Source organism: Haliaeetus albicilla, chromosome 8 (assembly GCF_947461875.1).
Source record: "Haliaeetus albicilla chromosome 8, bHalAlb1.1, whole genome shotgun sequence".
NCBI classification, from domain to species: Eukaryota; Metazoa; Chordata; class Aves; order Accipitriformes; family Accipitridae; genus Haliaeetus; species Haliaeetus albicilla.
In genome coordinates, this window is record NC_091490.1 from 25,731,590 (window position 1) to 25,751,363 (window position 19,774).

General features: G+C 38.2%; 1 protein-coding gene across 2 annotated transcripts in view; it reads left to right on the forward strand.

Annotated features, from left to right (window-relative positions):
* NR5A2 (nuclear receptor subfamily 5 group A member 2) overlaps positions 1-19,774 on the forward strand; it is a 99,210-nt gene that overhangs the window by 61,331 nt on the left and 18,105 nt on the right. For both annotated transcript variants that reach the window (XM_069789387.1, XM_069789388.1), the window contains exon 7: positions 7,144-7,291. In XM_069789387.1, coding sequence (XP_069645488.1) covers positions 7,144-7,291 — 148 coding nt within the window. The remainder of the gene's footprint in view (positions 1-7,143; positions 7,292-19,774) is intronic.

Consider the following 19,774-nt stretch of genomic DNA (forward strand, 5'->3'; position numbering starts at 1 on the left):
TGTTCGTCCTAAGAAATGGCTAAAAAAACATACACTAGTCATAGGTATAGAAAGCTAATGAATACCTAATGGAAAGCTATTACTTCTTATGTTCTTGGAAATTAGTAATTTTTATTTTTATATATATATATATATTATTTTTCCATTAGATTTGTAATTGCAGTCAGTGAGGCTTCATAATTGTAGCTGGCAGAAAAGAGGTATTGGCATTGGGGGGCCAAACCTAAAAGTCCTCCCTTACATAGGCAAACACACACAGGATTTGATTCAAGGTGGATAGAAAGGAGGTCAAGCAATCATTATTTTGCTCTTCAGTGTAGTATTTGTACTCTCGTATCCAGGCTTGCACAGTTCCTCACTCTAGTGGTCTCTGCCTAAAGGAAAAGGAAACAAGGTTGTGCTAGTTGTTAAAAGTACCTCACATCTTACGAAGATATTATGCTAGCTGCTTTTAGGGTCTGAACTAGATGTTCTCCATTAAACTTGGTAAAACACATCAAAATTAAGTTATAATCATGAAGTGCCCACTTCAGGTTTGTCCAAATATTCATTAAACATTTTGAGCCTTCCAAGTAGCTGTGGACACACCTGTGAACAAACTGATCCTAATTTACTTTTGCTTTGCTGTGTTGCCATGAAACCATAGTAGCACTATGATTTTAAGTCTAAAATTCCAGGTCCAGTTAAAAGTCATGGAGAGGACACCCAACATGAATCCTTGCATGCCAGAACTGTTCCATTTCCCACATTCTAACTGTTGTGTTCATAGGAAACACATTTCTTTTGTATTCTGTACACATTGCTCCCATAAAGAGAACAAAAGCTATTTGCCTGGAGTCTGGCAGCATTTCTTTAAGGCTCCTAGTCCTCCATACAAGTCCTATACTAGTGAACTAATTTCTCCATATAAATTCATATAAAGTCCCATATTTGATTTTAAGCTTGCCCAACATGAGAGACAAGTTGTTCAGAGACCCAACATGAAGAAAGCACTGCATCAGTCTGTCCCAACCACCTATTGGAGTAGTGATACTGATGGGATTCAAAGTAAGCATATCCAGTCTTCCATTGATGGGAAAGGATTTGAAATAGTAGAGTAGAAATTTGTGTAAGATAAGAGGGTAATAAGGGGAAATGAACTCACATGGTTAAAAGCTCCTGAAGAAACAGTCTGAGTTAGCACAGCCCTTGTGATGTTACCTAAACATACACAAAAAATTTCCAGTGACAGTCTGTCTTCCAATGAAGTTTATGGATATTCAAACTCAGCAGTGATTCCATATCATCTCATCTCTATATAAAAAACACAAAGTGCATTGCAACACTTTGATAAAGAAATGGATTCTACTGTACTCTAGGTTAGCTATGTTCTGCACATTACTGTAACATCTTCATACTAATAATTTGAAGAACCCAGTAGTCACCATTACTAGAGTGGAAAATTTAGTGGTAGCGATTGGAACAGCTGACTGCATGAATCCTAACAACACTCTTATTATTATGTGTTTTGTAACATAAATATATCTACTATAAATGAATCTATACATGATCAACTACAGGGCATAGAATTTTTCCAGTCTTGATGTACAAGTTTTTCTGAAACTAAGTTAGACAAAGTAAATGCAGTACTTTGGAGTGTTATCGTTTGCATATTATAGCTAATTAGCAAGCACAATAACATCATCCTAGGGGAAAGGTCCACTGGCAACTTAATTCATTATCTTCTATTATTGTGTATCATGTTAAAATGACAAGCATCTTATGCTGTACAAGTCATCACAATTTTAATTAATCCAAACCTGATATAAGCATATCAGCTGGTTTTGTCTGTGCCGAGTCCTCCTCAATTTTTGTACATAGGCACCTCTTCAAAGTGGTTTTCCATGTTCATTTGCTTAGAAACATAACAGAAACCCTGTTGTAAATGTTTTTAATGAAAGTAATAATTATATGAAAATCTCAAAATGAGTTTATAACCACCGTAGTTGCCACTGAAATATATATTTCAGGAAACAGTGGAAATTATGGTTGTGATAGTAAATTTACTTACTTGCTATATACTGTGCTGAATGCAGCCTTCTGAGAGAAAGGCTCATCCACACACAGCCATACACTGGAGTCGACTCACAGGCTCTCAGCAGGGTCAGGCTTCAAAACCCAGGGCAGACCACTGCGGGCCACTCCCCAGGCTTTCGGTGCAGTTTGTAACCGAGGAGGGAGTGGTGGGGGAGCAGCCCCCCAGCAGCAGCAGCCAGCTGTGCTGGCCAGCGTTGCACAGAGCAGAGCGGACAGGAGTGGGACGGTCCCTTTGCTGCACCTAGGCACCCGCTGCCTCCTTTGCCTCTGTGCCCCAAACACACAGCAATCTAATTTACTGAATTAAGTACGAAACCAATCTTTCACTAACTTGAAGTACCTTAGTCTGCTAGAACGTTTGTTCGTTATACAGGTACTGTATACAGCCACGGCAGGGGCTTTATTCCGTACTTGCGCAATTCCCGTTCTGGCTGAAAGGAATGGCATTCAGTGATAGCCGGTACCTGGTAACAGCCATCAACAAGTAAAATCACTCTACTCCTAGTGCCTCTGTACCGCCCTGCCCTGTCACAGAGCCCGCAGCCTCATCTGCCCAGCCCCTACCTCTGCCAGCGCAGGGAGCAGGGAAGGCCAGCAGCAAACTAGGTGGTAACTGTAAGAGGTAGCGTTGAGAAATGCTGAGGAGAGAGGTATGACATGAATGCTGCGTGTCCAAGGAACTTACGAACATTTTTCTACTTGGGATTCTCAGCTGGAATTTCCCTCCCAGTTCAGCACCGAGCAAGTCCTTTCTCTCCAAACCAAGCCAAAGGTCCCCCTCTTTCTGCCCAATACTCATGATCAGAAGATATCCTCAAGACGTGCCAGATTTACCTGAAGAAACTTGATACTTCTCACCTTCAGAAAGATACCCCAATTGCCAGGCTATAGCCTTATTTATTTCATGCACTCTTTAGACTGGAGATTTGACCCTGGATTTCCCACACAGCAGTGGCTCCAGCCACTGGTCTGCTGAAGAAATCCTGCCTTTGGCATTCTTGCTGCCTTAGGTGGATGAAAGCCACATGGTCCATAAATCTAAGAAGAGCTGTATAATGAGTTGGACACATAGTTATCTACCATTGTCATGACTTGGGTAGTCCTGGCCAGGCCTCGAGGCATTTTGGCACCCAAAGGGCTGGTGGAAGGTGGAACTGTGAGGACTTCAAGCACAAAGTTAGGTGGCAGCAGAGCAGAGGTTTTGAGTATCTAATTTTAGATTTAAGCACTTCAGTGAGCAAATGGTGTACTACAGCACAGCCCCTAATATAACATATATAGCGATGTCCATGCTAACCTTAAACGTGCCAGTTTAAGCACCAGAATGGCGAGAACAGGCAGCAATGTAAATTATTCAGTGCTGTTCTGTCTGCATTGCTTTGGTACCAAGCTAATCCAATTAAGCCTCTGTCATTACTTCTTCATCATTACTATATCCACCATGCAAGACAGCACTGTGTACTGGTACATGAGGAATTCACACTTATATTTGTCTGTGCAGCCGTAACTTTACGCCCATCATTTTACTTCCAAATTAGGTTATATGGAAGCTTCACCAAAGCTTCTGTTTTCAAAAATGCCAGTCAACATACCACCTTTAACATCAAAATCAACTGTGAAATGTAATACTGTTAATTGGGAAGCAAGAATAATTTATTTCAGTTGTGGATTTGATTTTACCAAATTAAGTTAATGGTACAATATAAAGTAAATGCTAAGACTTCAGTATGCAATTAAGCATTTTGCTCAAGATCCAGGCTATTTTAATCTTTGTCTTTTAAAAGCATTTTTAATCATGAATTGGAAGGTAAAAGAATTAATACACCTTTTAGTATCAATTTCTGCATACAGGACCAAGCAAGCAGGACAGCACACTCTTTAATGTGACCACTTTTTCAGAATAGACATTAACTGAGGCTTTTTCATGCACAGTTGATTTTGTATAAACTGATTGACACCTTTGGGGGTCGTCTTTCCACTGACTCATAATTTTGCTCACTCTTGAAAAAAGCCTTCTGCACACCCAGTATTCTCTAGTTAAAGCTGAAAATTCAACTCATCATATTTACACAATAAAAAAAAAAAAATCCATTCTGCCTTGTTTTTAATTGCAAATTCTACTCAAGGGACCAATTCTCCTGCTTAGGAGGCAGCCCTGTGCCTTCTACTAGAGAACCAACTGCAGTCAATTATGGTAATGAAATGTCAATAAATATAAAAATTTAATACAGCCTGCTCTTGGTGAGTGGCAGAGGAGGACTTGCCTCCCAGACAAATTTGCTGGTGCTGCAAATATTAAATGCACCTGAAAGAGTAGCAGGTTGCCTGAGAGCTCTCCAGTAGAGGGATAGTGGGAGATCCAGGCATCTACTGGGTTTTTCCATTATGGCATAATCGCTGCACTAAGGCCACTGATATTCTTGACATCCAGACATCTTAACTTCTTATTATGAAGTGAATAGCATATTTCCCCCACAAACTGGAACCTCAGTGAGGGATTTTGAGCTTTTTTTCCTCCCTTAACGATTACAAAAGGGAAATTAAGTTGTTAAAGTTGATTTTTATATGTGACCAGTTTCTCAATATGAAGTAGTTGAATCACGTCACTATATTAAACTGCCCTTCAAGTAAAAAGTATTTGAGGTATGTTACTTTATTTTTTCTTATTTCTATAAGTATATATACTTCTATATAAAGAAATACATATAAGTATATATACAGAAAGAAAGAGAAATAACAGATGAAGTAGAAAGTAGTTCATGTAAGATGATTTGGCTGGGATTTCCAAAGACCAGATCCTAGTTTTGTCACAGATTTCTTTGGCCATGACTAAGCGATTTAACATCACTATGTCAGTTTTCCCAGGTGTAAAAGAGAGCAATAAAACCTACGTCACAGGATACCCTCACAGCATACTTAAGCATAATCCATTGACTTAATTGAAATGTAAGCACAACTTTAAATGTTTTACAGAGTTGGAGCAGTGTTATTCTTAACATCCATACAAAAATTATAACCGTTTCTCTTGTACAGTTGCCTTCAGTCAATATCTTAGGTGCACTAAGAGTACATATAAATAAAATGTCTTATTAAAAGCCAGTAACCTATTGATTACATTAAGGTCATAACTAGGAAAAGTTATTTTTAGTCCCTTTCAGTCATCTTCCTATCTCTCCTGGCTGAAATTTTGTCAGGTTTAAAGTCTTTCAGGTTTTTTTCTTGCTTTACTGTTGTTTATACTTCAGCAAAATCAATTCAATAGTTTTAAAATAAAAAAAACCCCATATTTCAAAATACATGTTCCTTAACAGTTTTTTAAAAAACAGATCTTAAGGGATCAGTGCCTGGAAAAACAAAATTTTGCAGCATTGGTCTGTTTCCTTTGGTGATACCTGGCTGTTCTTTATTAACTGCTTTACTATAGGAGACCTTAAAGATGGGATTACAGCACTGATACCTTTAAATAAATCATTAACCCAAAGTGTGCACTTACTGTTGTGCTTAGTTTTAGTTTAAAGCCAGACTTCACTTACGCATGCTTACATCAAGTGTGGTTAGTATTTCCCTGTTGTTATGGAAACTCCTAAAAAAGAAAGGTATTGGTAATATTAGAGCAGCCAGGCAAGAAAAGAATTGTTTTAAAATGTGTCAATAACCCATTTAGGTCTCAGCCAGTTGGCCAGGAGGAGTTCAACACAGGAGTAAGCAACACACCTGGCCATTTTCATGGGACAGTGGCACTTGCAGGGGATGTGTAACACACTCTGATGGAAACCGGGCTGAGCTGAAGGCATTTCGGCTGAAGCAGTTGCACCCTGCTCCACGCTGCTGTCGCCGTGCTGGAGCTGCCGAGCCTCACAGCCTCCAGCCCGGTCTCAGGGCCAGCTCACCGCGGCGCCAGCCCCTACGCTTCACCTTCGCATCACGGCATTCCCGTAGGCTGCAGTACCCGAGCACTTTTCCACTGCTCACCATCCCACCACAAAGCATGCAAAAGTTAACAGTGCACATCTTCAGAGTGGCAGAGGCTGGTACGGCCATCTGCATGGAAACGTCCCCTTAATGGGACTGGTATTAGCCAGAAAAAAGTTTCAGTGTGCAGGCAGTGGGGAGGTTGCCCAAGATTCAAGGATCACCCAGGGGTGTGCCAGCTATGAAAAGCTTTAAGTGTACTTTGCTTGTGAATATTACCTTTTTTTAATATGGTGTATTAATTCCAGCTTTCTGTTGGCTCTCTATATACAAGTGTCACTTCGGAAAGCTCATAGACATGTCAGCCTCCCCCGAGAACAAAGGGGCACCACGAGGGCAGCAGACCCCCCAGAGCAGTCCAGCTTTTTTCTATGTCCCAGAGAAAGTAGTTTTGTGCCCTGCGGTTGCTGCTCGGGAAAATGCAAGTGCAGCAGGCCTGTGTCACACACCTGCCTACTCCTCCTTCGCAAGCGGTAGAGGACTCACCAGAACAAGTCCGTTGGAACCAAGTCCAACAAATACCAGGATTTTGTGTAGCTAAGGAGAACAGAAACCACCCACACAATACCTCTCTTTCCTGTGGGAATACACCAACATTTCTGGGCTTGTATAGATGTTTCTGGCCAAGTTATGGACACTGGACCGTTTCCCTTGAATACCGTTGTGTCCCTCTGGACTAATACACCCTGTGTAGACGCAAAGCTCACTTCATCAGTCTTTCTTCGCAGGATCATAAAATTACAATAAGAACAAGAGACACCAAATGAATAAAACAAACTGATACAGGGACAGGGGAATAGCTACCAGTGTCATAAGCAGCTGCCGTATATAAAGCTTCTAAAAAAGCTAATACAGACAAACCAGCATTCACATTGATGTGACATACCATTAAGATACATAGTTTAATGATATTTTCAATATATACCATTGTCCTAAAATAAGTTTATATATAAAATCATCTTGACTTGATCACATCACTAAATTGAGAGTGATTCTTTTATCCAGGAGTATCCTGGTTATATGTGATTGCTTGAAACATCCTAAAGTGGTTCTGCAGGTGTGACAACCAGACAGAAATACAATTCTCTTTTACAGGTGGATTATTCCATAATAGCATCCCAAGCTGGAGCCACCCTCAACAATCTTATGAGCCATGCACAAGAACTAGTAGCAAAGCTTCGTTCCCTGCAGTTTGATCTACGAGAATTTGTATGCCTCAAATTCCTGGTGCTGTTTAGTTTAGGTAGGTACACTCTACTCTTCATGCTTAATAGTGTTATTATTTTTTTCTAAAAACATTGAAAATATTTTGCTTTTCTTAATTTTTCCCCCAAAACATGATTTTGAAATATATTTAATGAGGTTCACAGTAATCTGAGGATTATTTTTCAATTATCACTTGCAGGAAATTATGTATAAGGATTAAAAGTGGGTTTCTATGCAAATTACTCTTAAAACCTATGGAATTTAATGGAGTATTACAAGCTTTCTGTATTTCTCTATGTGATTTCTGAATATTCCAGAAGAAGGATAAAATTCTATTAGAAATTCTAGAGAACAGTGGAAAATACAGATTGCCATGTTTTTCTATGATATTGAATATAGTTATGTAAAGCAGATGGAGTGGGGATATGGTTAAAATATCCCTCTTTTTCAAAGGCATCTGTGGTAAGTATAAACAATCTTCTTTGCATATGATGGCTGTCACATCGTAACCCATAATACAGGAAAGTATCTCATAGTTTTTAAAAAGTGAAAGGAAGTCTTAAAGTGCAAATTAATGATAATAGCTACATGACAGATCAGGCTAGGAAATAACCTTTAAAGGGAAGATTGTTTTGTACTAGTAGAGAGGACACAGAATGGGAAAGATACCTGTGCAAGACAAATTAGTTAAACCAGTGCCCTCCAATGAATCAGTCAAGAAAAATCACCAGTGCCAGGAATAAAAAAGGGCTTAGGGAGATGGATTCCTATTGACTTCATAGGAACAGATTTTTCTGCCTGTCCTCTGTTTCAGGTTTGCACTTTGTTGACTTAATAAAGCTGGTCTAAATAAACTTTGGCCAAGTGAATTTTTATTTACTGGCAGACAGTTGAAAGGAGAGACTTTAAAACATAAATAAGGTCAGACCCAGCCATACCTCCATAGCCAAAACTCCTGTTTTACTCAAAAGGTATTTTGTCTACAAAGAGAGTGTACAGTTGAGCCAAGCACAACAATGAAAGAAATACCAGCAGTGGTGACATTTAGTAATGTCTGTCTTTAATTTTCAGTTTTTAAAAAAATCTTCTGTAAAGGAATAAAATTCTACAAATAAATTATTATAATACAATTGCAATTAGACTAAAAGGAACAGTTTGGTTTACACTGTAAAGCATCGTTTACTGTCTCAAATATGTCCCTCCATGTGGTGTTTACAGAATTTGAACCTGCTTTGGAAAATTTTAGATGAAGCTCTCTTTAACTATAGGGAGCATAAAAGATCAATACTTCAGAGGTATAGGATACAGAACATGTAGAAAAAAATAAGAATTATTTAAAAAATTAGAATGATGCTAACAGAATTGACTGTTATGAAGTATGTACATTCTGAATTCTAGGAAGAGATGATGGATTTCCCTGGTAACTATTAACATTTTGTATTCAGGGCTTCGTTGCTTTCCACGTCTTAGATTCAGAGAAGGAGAAGCCAGCCATCTGTTGCAGAAATTATGTTTTCTGAATTAATCTGATGAATAACAAGAATTCAGATTTCCTAATTCCTAATAATTAGGTTTTTCAGTCATTAGACAGTGGCACAGAAACATCTAAAGAGCCTGTAGCTTTCCTCTGATAAAATATTTAGAGAATTCATCTCAGTTCAGTGATATTTTAAATTAGCTGAATAAGTGAAGTGCATTTGGAAAATTCTCACATTTAGGTGGCCTTTTTGTTTGATCACTTTCATCGGCAATTCTAGCACTTTGCATTGATTTAAGAATCATTCTTACACCGTTAGCTCTTCTAGTTCTGCCAGGTAGTGGCTCAACTTCTGAAGCAGTTGGGCAGAAATACTTTGCAAGCTTGTACCGAGCCAGGTTATCCAGTCTTTTCTCTCATTTATGCTACCATAAAAAGAGCTAATTCTGCTGCTGTTAGGAGCCTTGTAGTCACATCATTTGCATATAAAAGCAAAGTAGCTAAGAAAGGTTCAATACTTTTGAAACCGATTAGTTCATTATTTAGCATATTGCATAATTCCATTTGCTAATAGTCAAAGCAAGATGTTATTCTACAAAGAGTAAAATGTAAAGATGTTACCACTTGACCCACAGGACTGAGGCAAATATTTAATGAGAATGATGACAAAACTGAAATGAAAAACACAGACACCCTTTCCAGCTAAGTACTTAAGTTTGTGCCCAAAAGTATGAACGAATCGTCTGGCTGAAGTTAATAAGACACCTCACATCCTAAAAGTGAGTCAGGTTTTTGAAGACATTGAACTGCCTAACAACACTGGTAGGCATTCAGCAGGGCTGTCAAAACTAGCTGAGCATCAAATTCTACATAAATAACTGGGAGCAATTACTGTACCTAAGTATCTAGGTGCATTTGGCACATATCTACATCTCTTAGGCATCTCAACAGAAAACTGGTCATAATGCCAAAATATATCACTTAATCAAAAAAATATTTCAAAAACCTCAGCTGGCTCTTGTTGAAAATCTGGCCCTGTAATGTTTAATGGAATAAAAAGCACTTCAAGACATACCAGCCTTTTTACATTTCTAAGGAGGTTCATGCCACAGTGTTAACCAAACTAATAAAACCTTATGCTATTGTTCTTTAATATAGTGCTTGGTTGAAAAATAAATGTCTAATATAAAGCCTCTCAAAGGCAATGCAAAGTCAATAATCCACAGAATTAATTTATTGAGAAGAAGCTGTTTGTTTTTTATAGCTGTACAGATACCAAGCTGCCTTGTAAAGCTGTTTGTTATTCATGGCTGTACCGTATTTTCTGTCTCTTCACAAGATGGCAATCTCCTTCAGGGCAAAGAACTTTGTCTCTGCCTTTTTTCCTAACATTTCAGAAGTTATTATCTTTGTAAATTAACAGCAAAATAATGTTCAAAACCCAAAGTACTTACAATTATGTTTCAAAACACAATTAAATCATATCGGTTTTGCTTGCTAGATTTTAAACGAGAGAGGTAATTGTTCGTTACCTACTTGTCAAAGGTTCCAAAGGGTTTATACAGGAAAATGCTTTTGATTGACGGTAGCATTAAAGAAGACGCTGTTGAAACTTAGACAGATGCATATTTATTGTAGCCTTTGCGGCTAGCAATGCACAACTCTGGATGCAGTCAAACTGCATATACCCACTCCGCTGAGTGATACACCCAGGTGCAGGAGCTCAGCTCCTTTCTCCAGTGGGCCATCTAGTCTGTCTGGGCTCATCTGACCAACACTGCAAGTATATATTGGTACAGTTGACTCAGCAATTATTCAATAAACCAGAATAGTTTGGGAACTAGTTTCATAAGTGTGACATCTCTTTACTTTAGTTCTATATAGTATTAATATATGTAAAGTTATGTAACTTTTAAATTCCCTCTATCAGTTATAAAAAGCAAATGTCTTTACAGCTAGGTAATTCTTACCTCTCTGTACATAAAAGTCTTCTTTCACATCCATGGATCTTCACACTTCAGTGATTTTCTGTCGGTCTACCCTCAGTGGTTCCTCATGCCATCCTTCAATCCAGTCACTGCCAATCTCTGGAGAAGCAAGTCCCTCACACCTGGACTGTGGTTCTCAGCAGATAACCAGTTCAGCTGAATCACTCCTTCAGCTCTTGTGCTCCCATGAGTTAAAAAGTCAGAGAACAAATCGGTCCTTACAACCAGCACAATCACCACAATCACACTGGAGATCACCATCTTGTGCGTGCTTCAGACTCAGCTGTATTTTCAATTAAAAAGAGCCTTGACTCATAAGGACATTAAAGCACCAGCAGAGACCCCTTCTTTCACAGCATCACTGCTCCATCAGTCAATTACTCTGTCAAGACATAGGAAGTTCAAACTAAATTTAAATTCCATCACATTACTCTGATCATCCATCAGGGTTCTCCTCAAGAATCACAGTCTTTCCATGAGTCAGTCCTCTGTGGCAATTCCCTTGCTGTGTACCTCCTCACTACACATAAACAAATGTATGTTGCTTTCCTCTCTCACTGCACACCAGAACAGCATTACGCAAATCGACCAGTCTAATTGACACCTGAGATCACAATAAAGCAAATAGAAACAGGTCTTGTGGTCAAAATTGCCCTTCACAGTTTTGGTTGTGTAACCTGGTATAAATGCTAAGCCATCTTCTAGTCACTTCTTCCCCTACTTGATCTCTGATGGCCATGTCTGAATTCTGTGCCAACATCTGTCTTTGACGCAAATGATAAACTAGATGCTGATTGAATGTTTTATTTGAAGATGAGCTGGACTTCTGAAGCCAAAGCATTTTTATTGCAAAGAAGCAATCCATCTGCCAGCATGATTTATTTGAAAGAAGTCTTCTGTTTAGGTGGCCTAGAAATAGCAATTTCTGTTATCAATCTCCATTTCAATTATCTTGAGCTATTAGCTTGCTTTGAAGTAAATCAGGACACCAGTTGATAGCAATTATCCTTGCCAACCTTTCTTTGACTGAGGTTTACATCATATTTGCAAACCCCAAAACAAGCCTGTTTTCTGGGGCATCATTCCTGTGTTGTCACATATAGAGGTATTGTCCCCTTAATTTCAACTAAAGGGAGTGAAGATAATCAACACACCAAACCACAATTTAACTCAGGTATATCAGCCAATTTTTCTTCCACAATCTGAAGATATGTTGATAAAAAAAATCAGTAGCTCAAGAGATAAGCAAACCTGGGTTTTCTTGACAGTAGTTGCATTTGACAGGTTTCTTTCAGGCAAAAAAGAACCAAGGCAGAGCCATGACAATTCAGCAACTGTAATCACACAGTTGACAGAAAGTTAGTGGCCAGGCACACATTGCAAAACTGGGAAAGAATAAAGAAATCTTTGACAGACCTGAGTGTTAAACCACTTTTAACACTACTTTATGAACTCATGTCCAAAACATGGAAAGAGCACATCTGAGAAAGATGCTGTTCACATAGTTGTGTAACTGTTTATCAAACTTACTACTACATGAGAATAAACCTATCTGGCTTTCCCAAAGCTAGCCACATTGATGATAATGTAATTTCATTACTTGAATTGCAGAGTAATAATACACCTAATTTTTCTATAGCGTATAATCAGTATACTACACAGTACACTATCAAAAAATAAACCCAAAATAAATACAAATGGTCTCTTTGTCTTTAATAGTTGCTGGTTTGAATCAAGATACACTACAAATAGAAAAAGCAAATGTGTCAGTTTATCAGCCTCTTTGAATTTTCACTACCAAATTTGACATTAGTTTGGAAACCCCCTTCTTTCTTTGTCATAAATCAGAATTTGAAATTAAAAAACAAGCAAACAAAACACAAAAGCCAAACCTCACCCCACATGTGCTGTTGAATTCTCTAATTCTGGGGCTGAAATGGATTGGCATGCTCCACTGGGGTGAAATCTTGGCCTCGCTAAAGCCAAAGAGAATTTCACACTGTTTTCACTGGAGCCAAAATTTGTCTCACTGTTTCTTCGATTTGCTTCCTATCACAGAATAAAGTTCAGACCAAGTTTTCAACAATTAAATTTGCTAAATGAGTAAATCTAACTGATGCTTGAAGAACCAAATGAATGCCTTACATGGGATGCTTTCTATCATCTTCTGACACAAGAAATCTCTTCATTTTGCCATCCAGCAGCTTTACAGACTGGTCACTTAACCTGAAATCAGCCATTGTTTCCTCTTTACCAAAACTTCCCATTTGTCCTGCTAGTTTTTATTATCTGAACTCAGCAAGGATGATTTGTCAAACCTTCCATCAGAGCAGTTTGTAAAGTGAAATGCCAATAGGAAGAAAGTTAGACATCATTTGACCCATGTCCAGGCACTTGTCTGCCTGTGGAGCTAAATGCTAGACTAGGCAGCAGCTGACTGGTACTGCTCCCTTATCATTGTCAGGACACAGATAAATGTACTTCATTTAAGAAATGAAGGCTTTATCAATGGACAAATAATTGCAGAGCCACTATTGATCTCACATCTCACTTAACATGAGACAAGAGGGTCCTGTAGAAATGGTAAACATTTAATCGCTGTGGATGGCAAACAATGGGCTCTTGCTTAAACAGCAACAAAAAAACAACCAAACAAAAAAAGAACTCAGTTTTCAAACAAACCACAGCCTTACTTAAGGGTTCAGCAGAAATCCATCCAGATCTGCAACACTCCACTCCCATTTCTATTAAATAAGAGGAATATTAGCAAATGAATCTTTCATTGCTTTTAGTCTCCCTGAAGTGTCATTGCTGAGATGGGAGGAGGCATTGGAGGTACAGCGCTCCACCATTTGCACTTTTTGGAGAGAAACGTGCCTGTTAAGATCTTCATGCAGATGAAACAGGCTGAAATGAAGCATTTTTGAGGCAGACTCTACCCTCACCGCTCACAGGACTAGAGGGAGCTTCCTGAGAACGTGCTCCCAAAGAGAAGCAACACAAAGCCTGCCTGTGCTCCATTTCACCTGGTTGCAGTAACTTACATCAATGCAGTTATGCAACATTCTGGAGCTGAAAAAAAAATTAAATTAGCTATTGCAGTTTTTAATATACTTTATGTAACATTATTGGTTATTAGATTTACAGACTAGCTAGAATCTCTGCCTCAGTGAGCTTGCAATCTAAATATACAGAAAAGATAAGAAAAAATGCAGCAGCAAAGAAAGACAAAACATGGGGCTGTACATATTTTCACTTCCACAGTTTTGCTGAGGGTTTAACTTGGGATATCATGTATGCAGGTAGGGAAATAAATGTATAAGCATCAACTGGAAGTAATATAACAAAGAATATTGATTAAATTTTTGTAGTACTTATGAAGCTTAAGGGCACACAAACAAAAAGAATAGGAGAATGAAATGAAGGAATTAGTGAGGCAGGAGATTTTATCAGACCTAAAGGAAAACAGGAAACAAGACCAGAAAATTAGACAAGAACCAATTAATACAGGATTATAGACACCTAAGTATAATAGAGACATAAAGGCACAACCTAGCAAATTTTGGCATGTAGATACTTATTGCAGCTTTCCTAATAATCACATTATACCTTCAACAAATACAGATCTGCCTTTTACACTCTGTTTAATAAGACTGCACTAGCTTTTCAAAGCACAGTCCACGGAACATGGGAACTTACTAAGAACAAGAATTAGCCAAAAAGCTGCTGCTTCTTCCTCTCATCATTCTGATATTTTAGTAGCAGAACAAAACTAAACTAGCAGGTGACTGGCTCAAAACACAAGAATTCATTCTTCAACACAGCATATTACCCAGCTCTGGCACTCCTTGCTCCAAGATGTAGAGGATGCTGAAAGTTTTTGTGGTTACCAAAGTCACCTGGAGAACTTAACAGAAGGAAAATCCATTGAAAGCTATGAAATACAAAACCCGCTGCTTCTGGCTGTTGCTAACCTCCAGCTGTTGGACCCTGAGCGACTGCGCCTAGGAGGTATCGCTCCATGCTTTTCTTCTTCTTACACTGTTCCCTAGGGCATCTGCTCCTGATCACTGTCAAAGACGGGACAGTGGTCTAGAGGATCCAGAGTGCCAGCACAGCCATTCTCATGCTCTCATCAGGTAGGTGTGAGCCATTTGTAGTTTTCAGGGACTCTGTTCTCCTCCCTGTAAAATAGGCCTGGTGGTTCTTTGGCAGGATACCAAGAAGCTCAGAGATAACACTTTGTCTTCACAAAGCACCTTCAGTGCCAGGATCTGAAGTAGGTGCTGTGAATGTGAAGCAAAAAGTATCACATGACGGTCTTCCTGGGCAAGCCAACGCAAGCCAGTAATGGAGCACTTCTACAGGGACAGACTTGTCATCACAAATGTGTTCACTTCTTACTTGCAGCGACAAACAGTACCTAGGGTTTAACGCAGTCTTCTTCAAAGTGGTCACTCTAGCCTTTTTTACTTTTGGTAGTTTGTAAATATACAGCTACTTTTACACCTTTTTTTTTTCTATATAAGTTATTTATAATACACATGTATAACTGGGCTGTTATTATGAAGTTGTTTTATTAAATCCATTGGCAGTTTTCTTATATTTCTCCATTCTGTTACCAAGTGTACTGCTAAGATTGCACCGGGTAAACACCAGTAAGGGAGCAGTCGAGGGGTTCTGTAAAATTAGCATTCAGCTGGGGCTTTCAGGCTTCCCCACATTACATCTGAATTTAGAAAAATACTTACTGCACACTTGTCAAATCCAGGCTCGTATCTCAACCCTAATGTCTAACTACAGTAAGCATTGGAGGATAATACTGGCAAAGAAACATTTCCTAAACTTTATGTAATCATTTGGAGTTCAGGAAGGATCGATTAGTATTCAGGAGATGTGACTGCTCAATATTTATACCCATAGAGACTTGGCAGAAGCAAATAATGGTACATAAAGCTGATGCTTGTCTTAATTAAATGCAGTATAATAGGTGTTGGGGATTTTTTTTCTTAGTGAAGAGAGCAGTTTAGCAATGACCAGATATAACTCATTCTGAAGTTCAGAGTTTAAAACTAATCAATATGTATTTATAACAAGGGAGGGACTGAATATAATTTATTATTAGCTGACAGCTGACTAATAGATAAAACCAGGATTTATTTAAGTATGTTTTTCCACATACTAATTTCTGACAAAATATTTGCCCCTTTGGATTCTTGATTATTTTTTGCTGTACTAACAGTATTTCATAGACTTTTTGAAATTAACGTCTCGCCTGCAGATAGGCTGGGAATGAAACCAGAGAATGTAGAATAAGACATCTAGCTAGACGATCCTTTCACTGTGACAAACTTATTAATAGTAACATTTCCTAATTTTATAATTAGGAATCCTTAATGGCAAGTGATATTTTAAAATGCTCCTTTAAAGTATACAATCTACATACGTGATGATGAACTGGTGTTGACTGGCAGACAGTGCAAGGATGACAGGCACAATTCCATCACACCTACAGCCCAGGCTTGTCTCAGATGTCACAGGAAAAAGTTTTGAGAGGGAATATGAAGAAGGTGGATAAATGGATCTGGCATATTAAGCATGAGAAGCAGAGCGGAGAAAGCAGAAAAGTACTTGGTCTGGAAAGGTGGCGAGTGGGAAACAGAGATGGCATTGCAGGCAAGTCAGAAGCAAGAGATGACCTCGTGATGCTGAATGACTGATGATAGATAAGGAAGGAACAGCTACAAGACCTTGAAAGCAAACAGAATTTATGTCTGATGTAGCAGGGAAAAGGGAAGATGCAAAAAGATAGGGAAGCTATGAGCTAGGAAGGGCATCTTGGCAGCACCATTTGCCAAGGCCAAAGGAAGAAATGCTGTGGTAATTGAGATGTAATATGATGAGGCAATGTGGTATTTGTTAAAAGTTTAATCTAGTAAGCAATGGCTCCTGTGCATATGCCATGGAAGTCAGTGAGAACACATGTCCAGGATTAGCTATATAATATTAGTTTGGGATTAATTATATTAGAAATAGACAAATTTAAAGGTGAAGATTACTGTCTTTTGGAAGAACTCATCTTTGGGTATAATGGAGACTCTGTTTCTTGAAATCTGAAATCAAGATGACCACTTCTTTATATTATCATACAGCTCAATCAAAAGTTATAGACTTGATGTCCAACTGCTGGATGGAGATCTATGGTTTGCATTGAACAGAAGGCTGAAGGAGGTAATGATGATGATTACATGGGTGCTTTCTTGTCCCCAAATCAGTAACAGTAAGTTTCATAGGCAAGAAGTTTAAATTTATCATGAGTCTCCTAATTTCACAGTTTTTACAAACTTTTCTCCATTTGTCAAGTTTGAATTTGATAACTCCTATCGTGAGCAGTTGTCAGCAATCTGACATAGTCTCTTGCTGCTGCATGTCCCACATTGCCTTGGAAACTAGGGATAAATCTCTTATTAATGATGATGAGGGCCAGGAGAACAGTTAAATAGCTAGTCTGCTCCTGGAACATTTAAGTCTTCTCTGGGTCTCAAGCAAAGCAGCCAGGCTTCTCCACTCTGCCACTAGAAGAGCTATTCCACTTTTCTACTTTAATCCTCTGGGAAAGTAAAGCAAATGAATACGGGCGAAACCTCATTTCAGAATCGTCTCATGAGGGACGTTCTCCTTTCATGGAGCCAGCATTGCCCAACAGAGAAATCAACCCTCTTGTCTCTAATTCTGCTTCTGACTCCATTACTGACTATGGAGCTTTGAAGTCTCTTAAATGATATCTCAGCTACCCTATCCAATAAGTGAAAACAATAGTTACCTATCTTTTTAAACAGTGGTGAAATACAGAGTATTAAAGATACCATGTAAGGTACAACCAAATTGAAACAATGTTGTTTGAAATATCTACAGATACCATAACAAAGACCATTGTTAAAAGGAATCTGATTTAAAGTATCTGTATTAAGTTTTGAGAAAATGTGATCCTTTCCCTTACAAATTACTCAACATGAAAGCAGTTCCTTGCTGTATTTTCATATTAGGATCTAAAACTCTGCAAAAAAATTGAAAATTCGCTTATTGAGAAGCTATTTTTAGAAGTCAATTTTAGCATTTTAGCACATGCAGGACAAAGTGGATTTTCTTGTGCCCTGTTCTTTTATTTCTCTGCTTTTTCTGATTACTCTATAGAGAAAGAAAAGCAAAGACACATTCCCTTCATTTTTCCTGTCAAAAGCCATAGCAAAGCCAAACAATTAAAAATCAGTCCTTAAATTTCTTACAGATGCTAAATGATGATGTATGGAGTGACGACTTTGATAAACAACCATTTTCTCAGAACGCTTTTTCAGTGAGCTGACAGGTTTTAGTCCAGCCTCCCATGTAGATTCCACGCATCGTGTAGTCAGTATGAAAGTAAGTAGGACAGCGTCTATCTTACAGGTATCTATCTTAATGAAATCTCCAATCAATTATTTTTGTGAAAAAAACCCACATAATATAAAAGGAATAAAATACAAATGCTATAAGTTATAAGGTATAGTTAAGAATTAAACCAATATTTTAAATAACTAAATCTGTAATCATTCATCTCAGCCCTCAGTGTAGGAGTCATCAATGATAAAATTCTTGCAGGAATTCCAGAGGTAGCCTTCTATTTCATGGCTGATTGAGTTTTTTAAATAAACTTCACTAAATTATAGAGGAAATTTAATAATCACTGTTGATTTGTCCTGGTTTTATTTCACCAAATGCAATGGATGTTACAAATACATCTCTTGTGTAACTGTTGAGTACAATAGCATTATCTGAGGCATGAATTTGATCCAATCTGATCATTACTGGTTTATGCTGTCTGCTTGTCTGACAGCTGCAAGCGATGAAGAAAAAGATTAACCCTCTTCAGCAAGTACTTTTCATGCTGTTTTTTTCTAAAATGCATATTTCAGAAGGTTTTGAAATAACAATAGGATTAGATGCTTGAGAGAAAATTAGGTCATATATTTGTTAGATACAAATCTTGCAAGTAATTAGAAACATGGGTATCAAGCAATATTTGTATTCTGTACTGCTGCTTTTGTGTGGAGACAGTGGGGATTTCAGAATAACCCAATCAGTGTGCTCTGCACTTTTTCCCTCTCTAATATGTTTACAGAATACTCTAACAGCTCCTGTAAGGGGGGAAAAATTACCTGCACATAACCCACATTTACATGTGTCTCTACTTTTGGAATACTTTTACAATTTCTCTCCCATTTTTAATATATATTTTTGGTGTTTAAGGTACAAGTTTGAATGTATTATATATGTAACAGAGGAAATATGGGATTATTATAGAATTTTTTTAGCTGCTGTTGGCAGAAGAGTTTAACATCAGCGGTTGCTTTTGTTAGCCAAGTTTCCCAGCATCGCATTGGAATAAATGGCTATATATTAAGGTATAGATAAATGAATTAATATCCTTAATCTTGGAGCCAGTAAGACCACCATATAGTTTTAATTTGAACATGCGCTTAAATGCTTCACTGAATGAGGAACATGCTAAAGGAATATAATGGCTAAATTCACTTTGCAGTTGTAACAGACAACTTGTTAAATACTTTTTATACCAGAATGTATAGACTAAAACCAAAACTGCTTCTCATGTGTTTCTAGTTAAAAACACACATTGCAGAGGCTCTTACCTGAAAGTGTATATATGGGTGACTGTCAGCCAGTTACTGGAGATGCACTGTACGTTATGCCAAATTCCCTCTTTCTCTTATCCCTTTGCTGCTTGTGCAGGTTTGGACACTGGAAGAGAAACAAAAGCAATGGCTTTCTCTGAGGGAGTTAAAACAGAGAGGTGAAATACTGTAAAGAAACTATGAAAAGAAATAGCAGGAGAATTAAACAGGAGGCCAGGGGGGAAAGAAAGAATGTGCAAGAGTGATGGGAGAAGAGTGGCAGAGAAGCGGATATCTGGGCAGAGCAGGAGCCAGGAGAGGTTGATGAAAACGAGGGACAGCAGTGATGTGGATCAGAGGAATAGAGAGACACTGGAGGGCTTGAG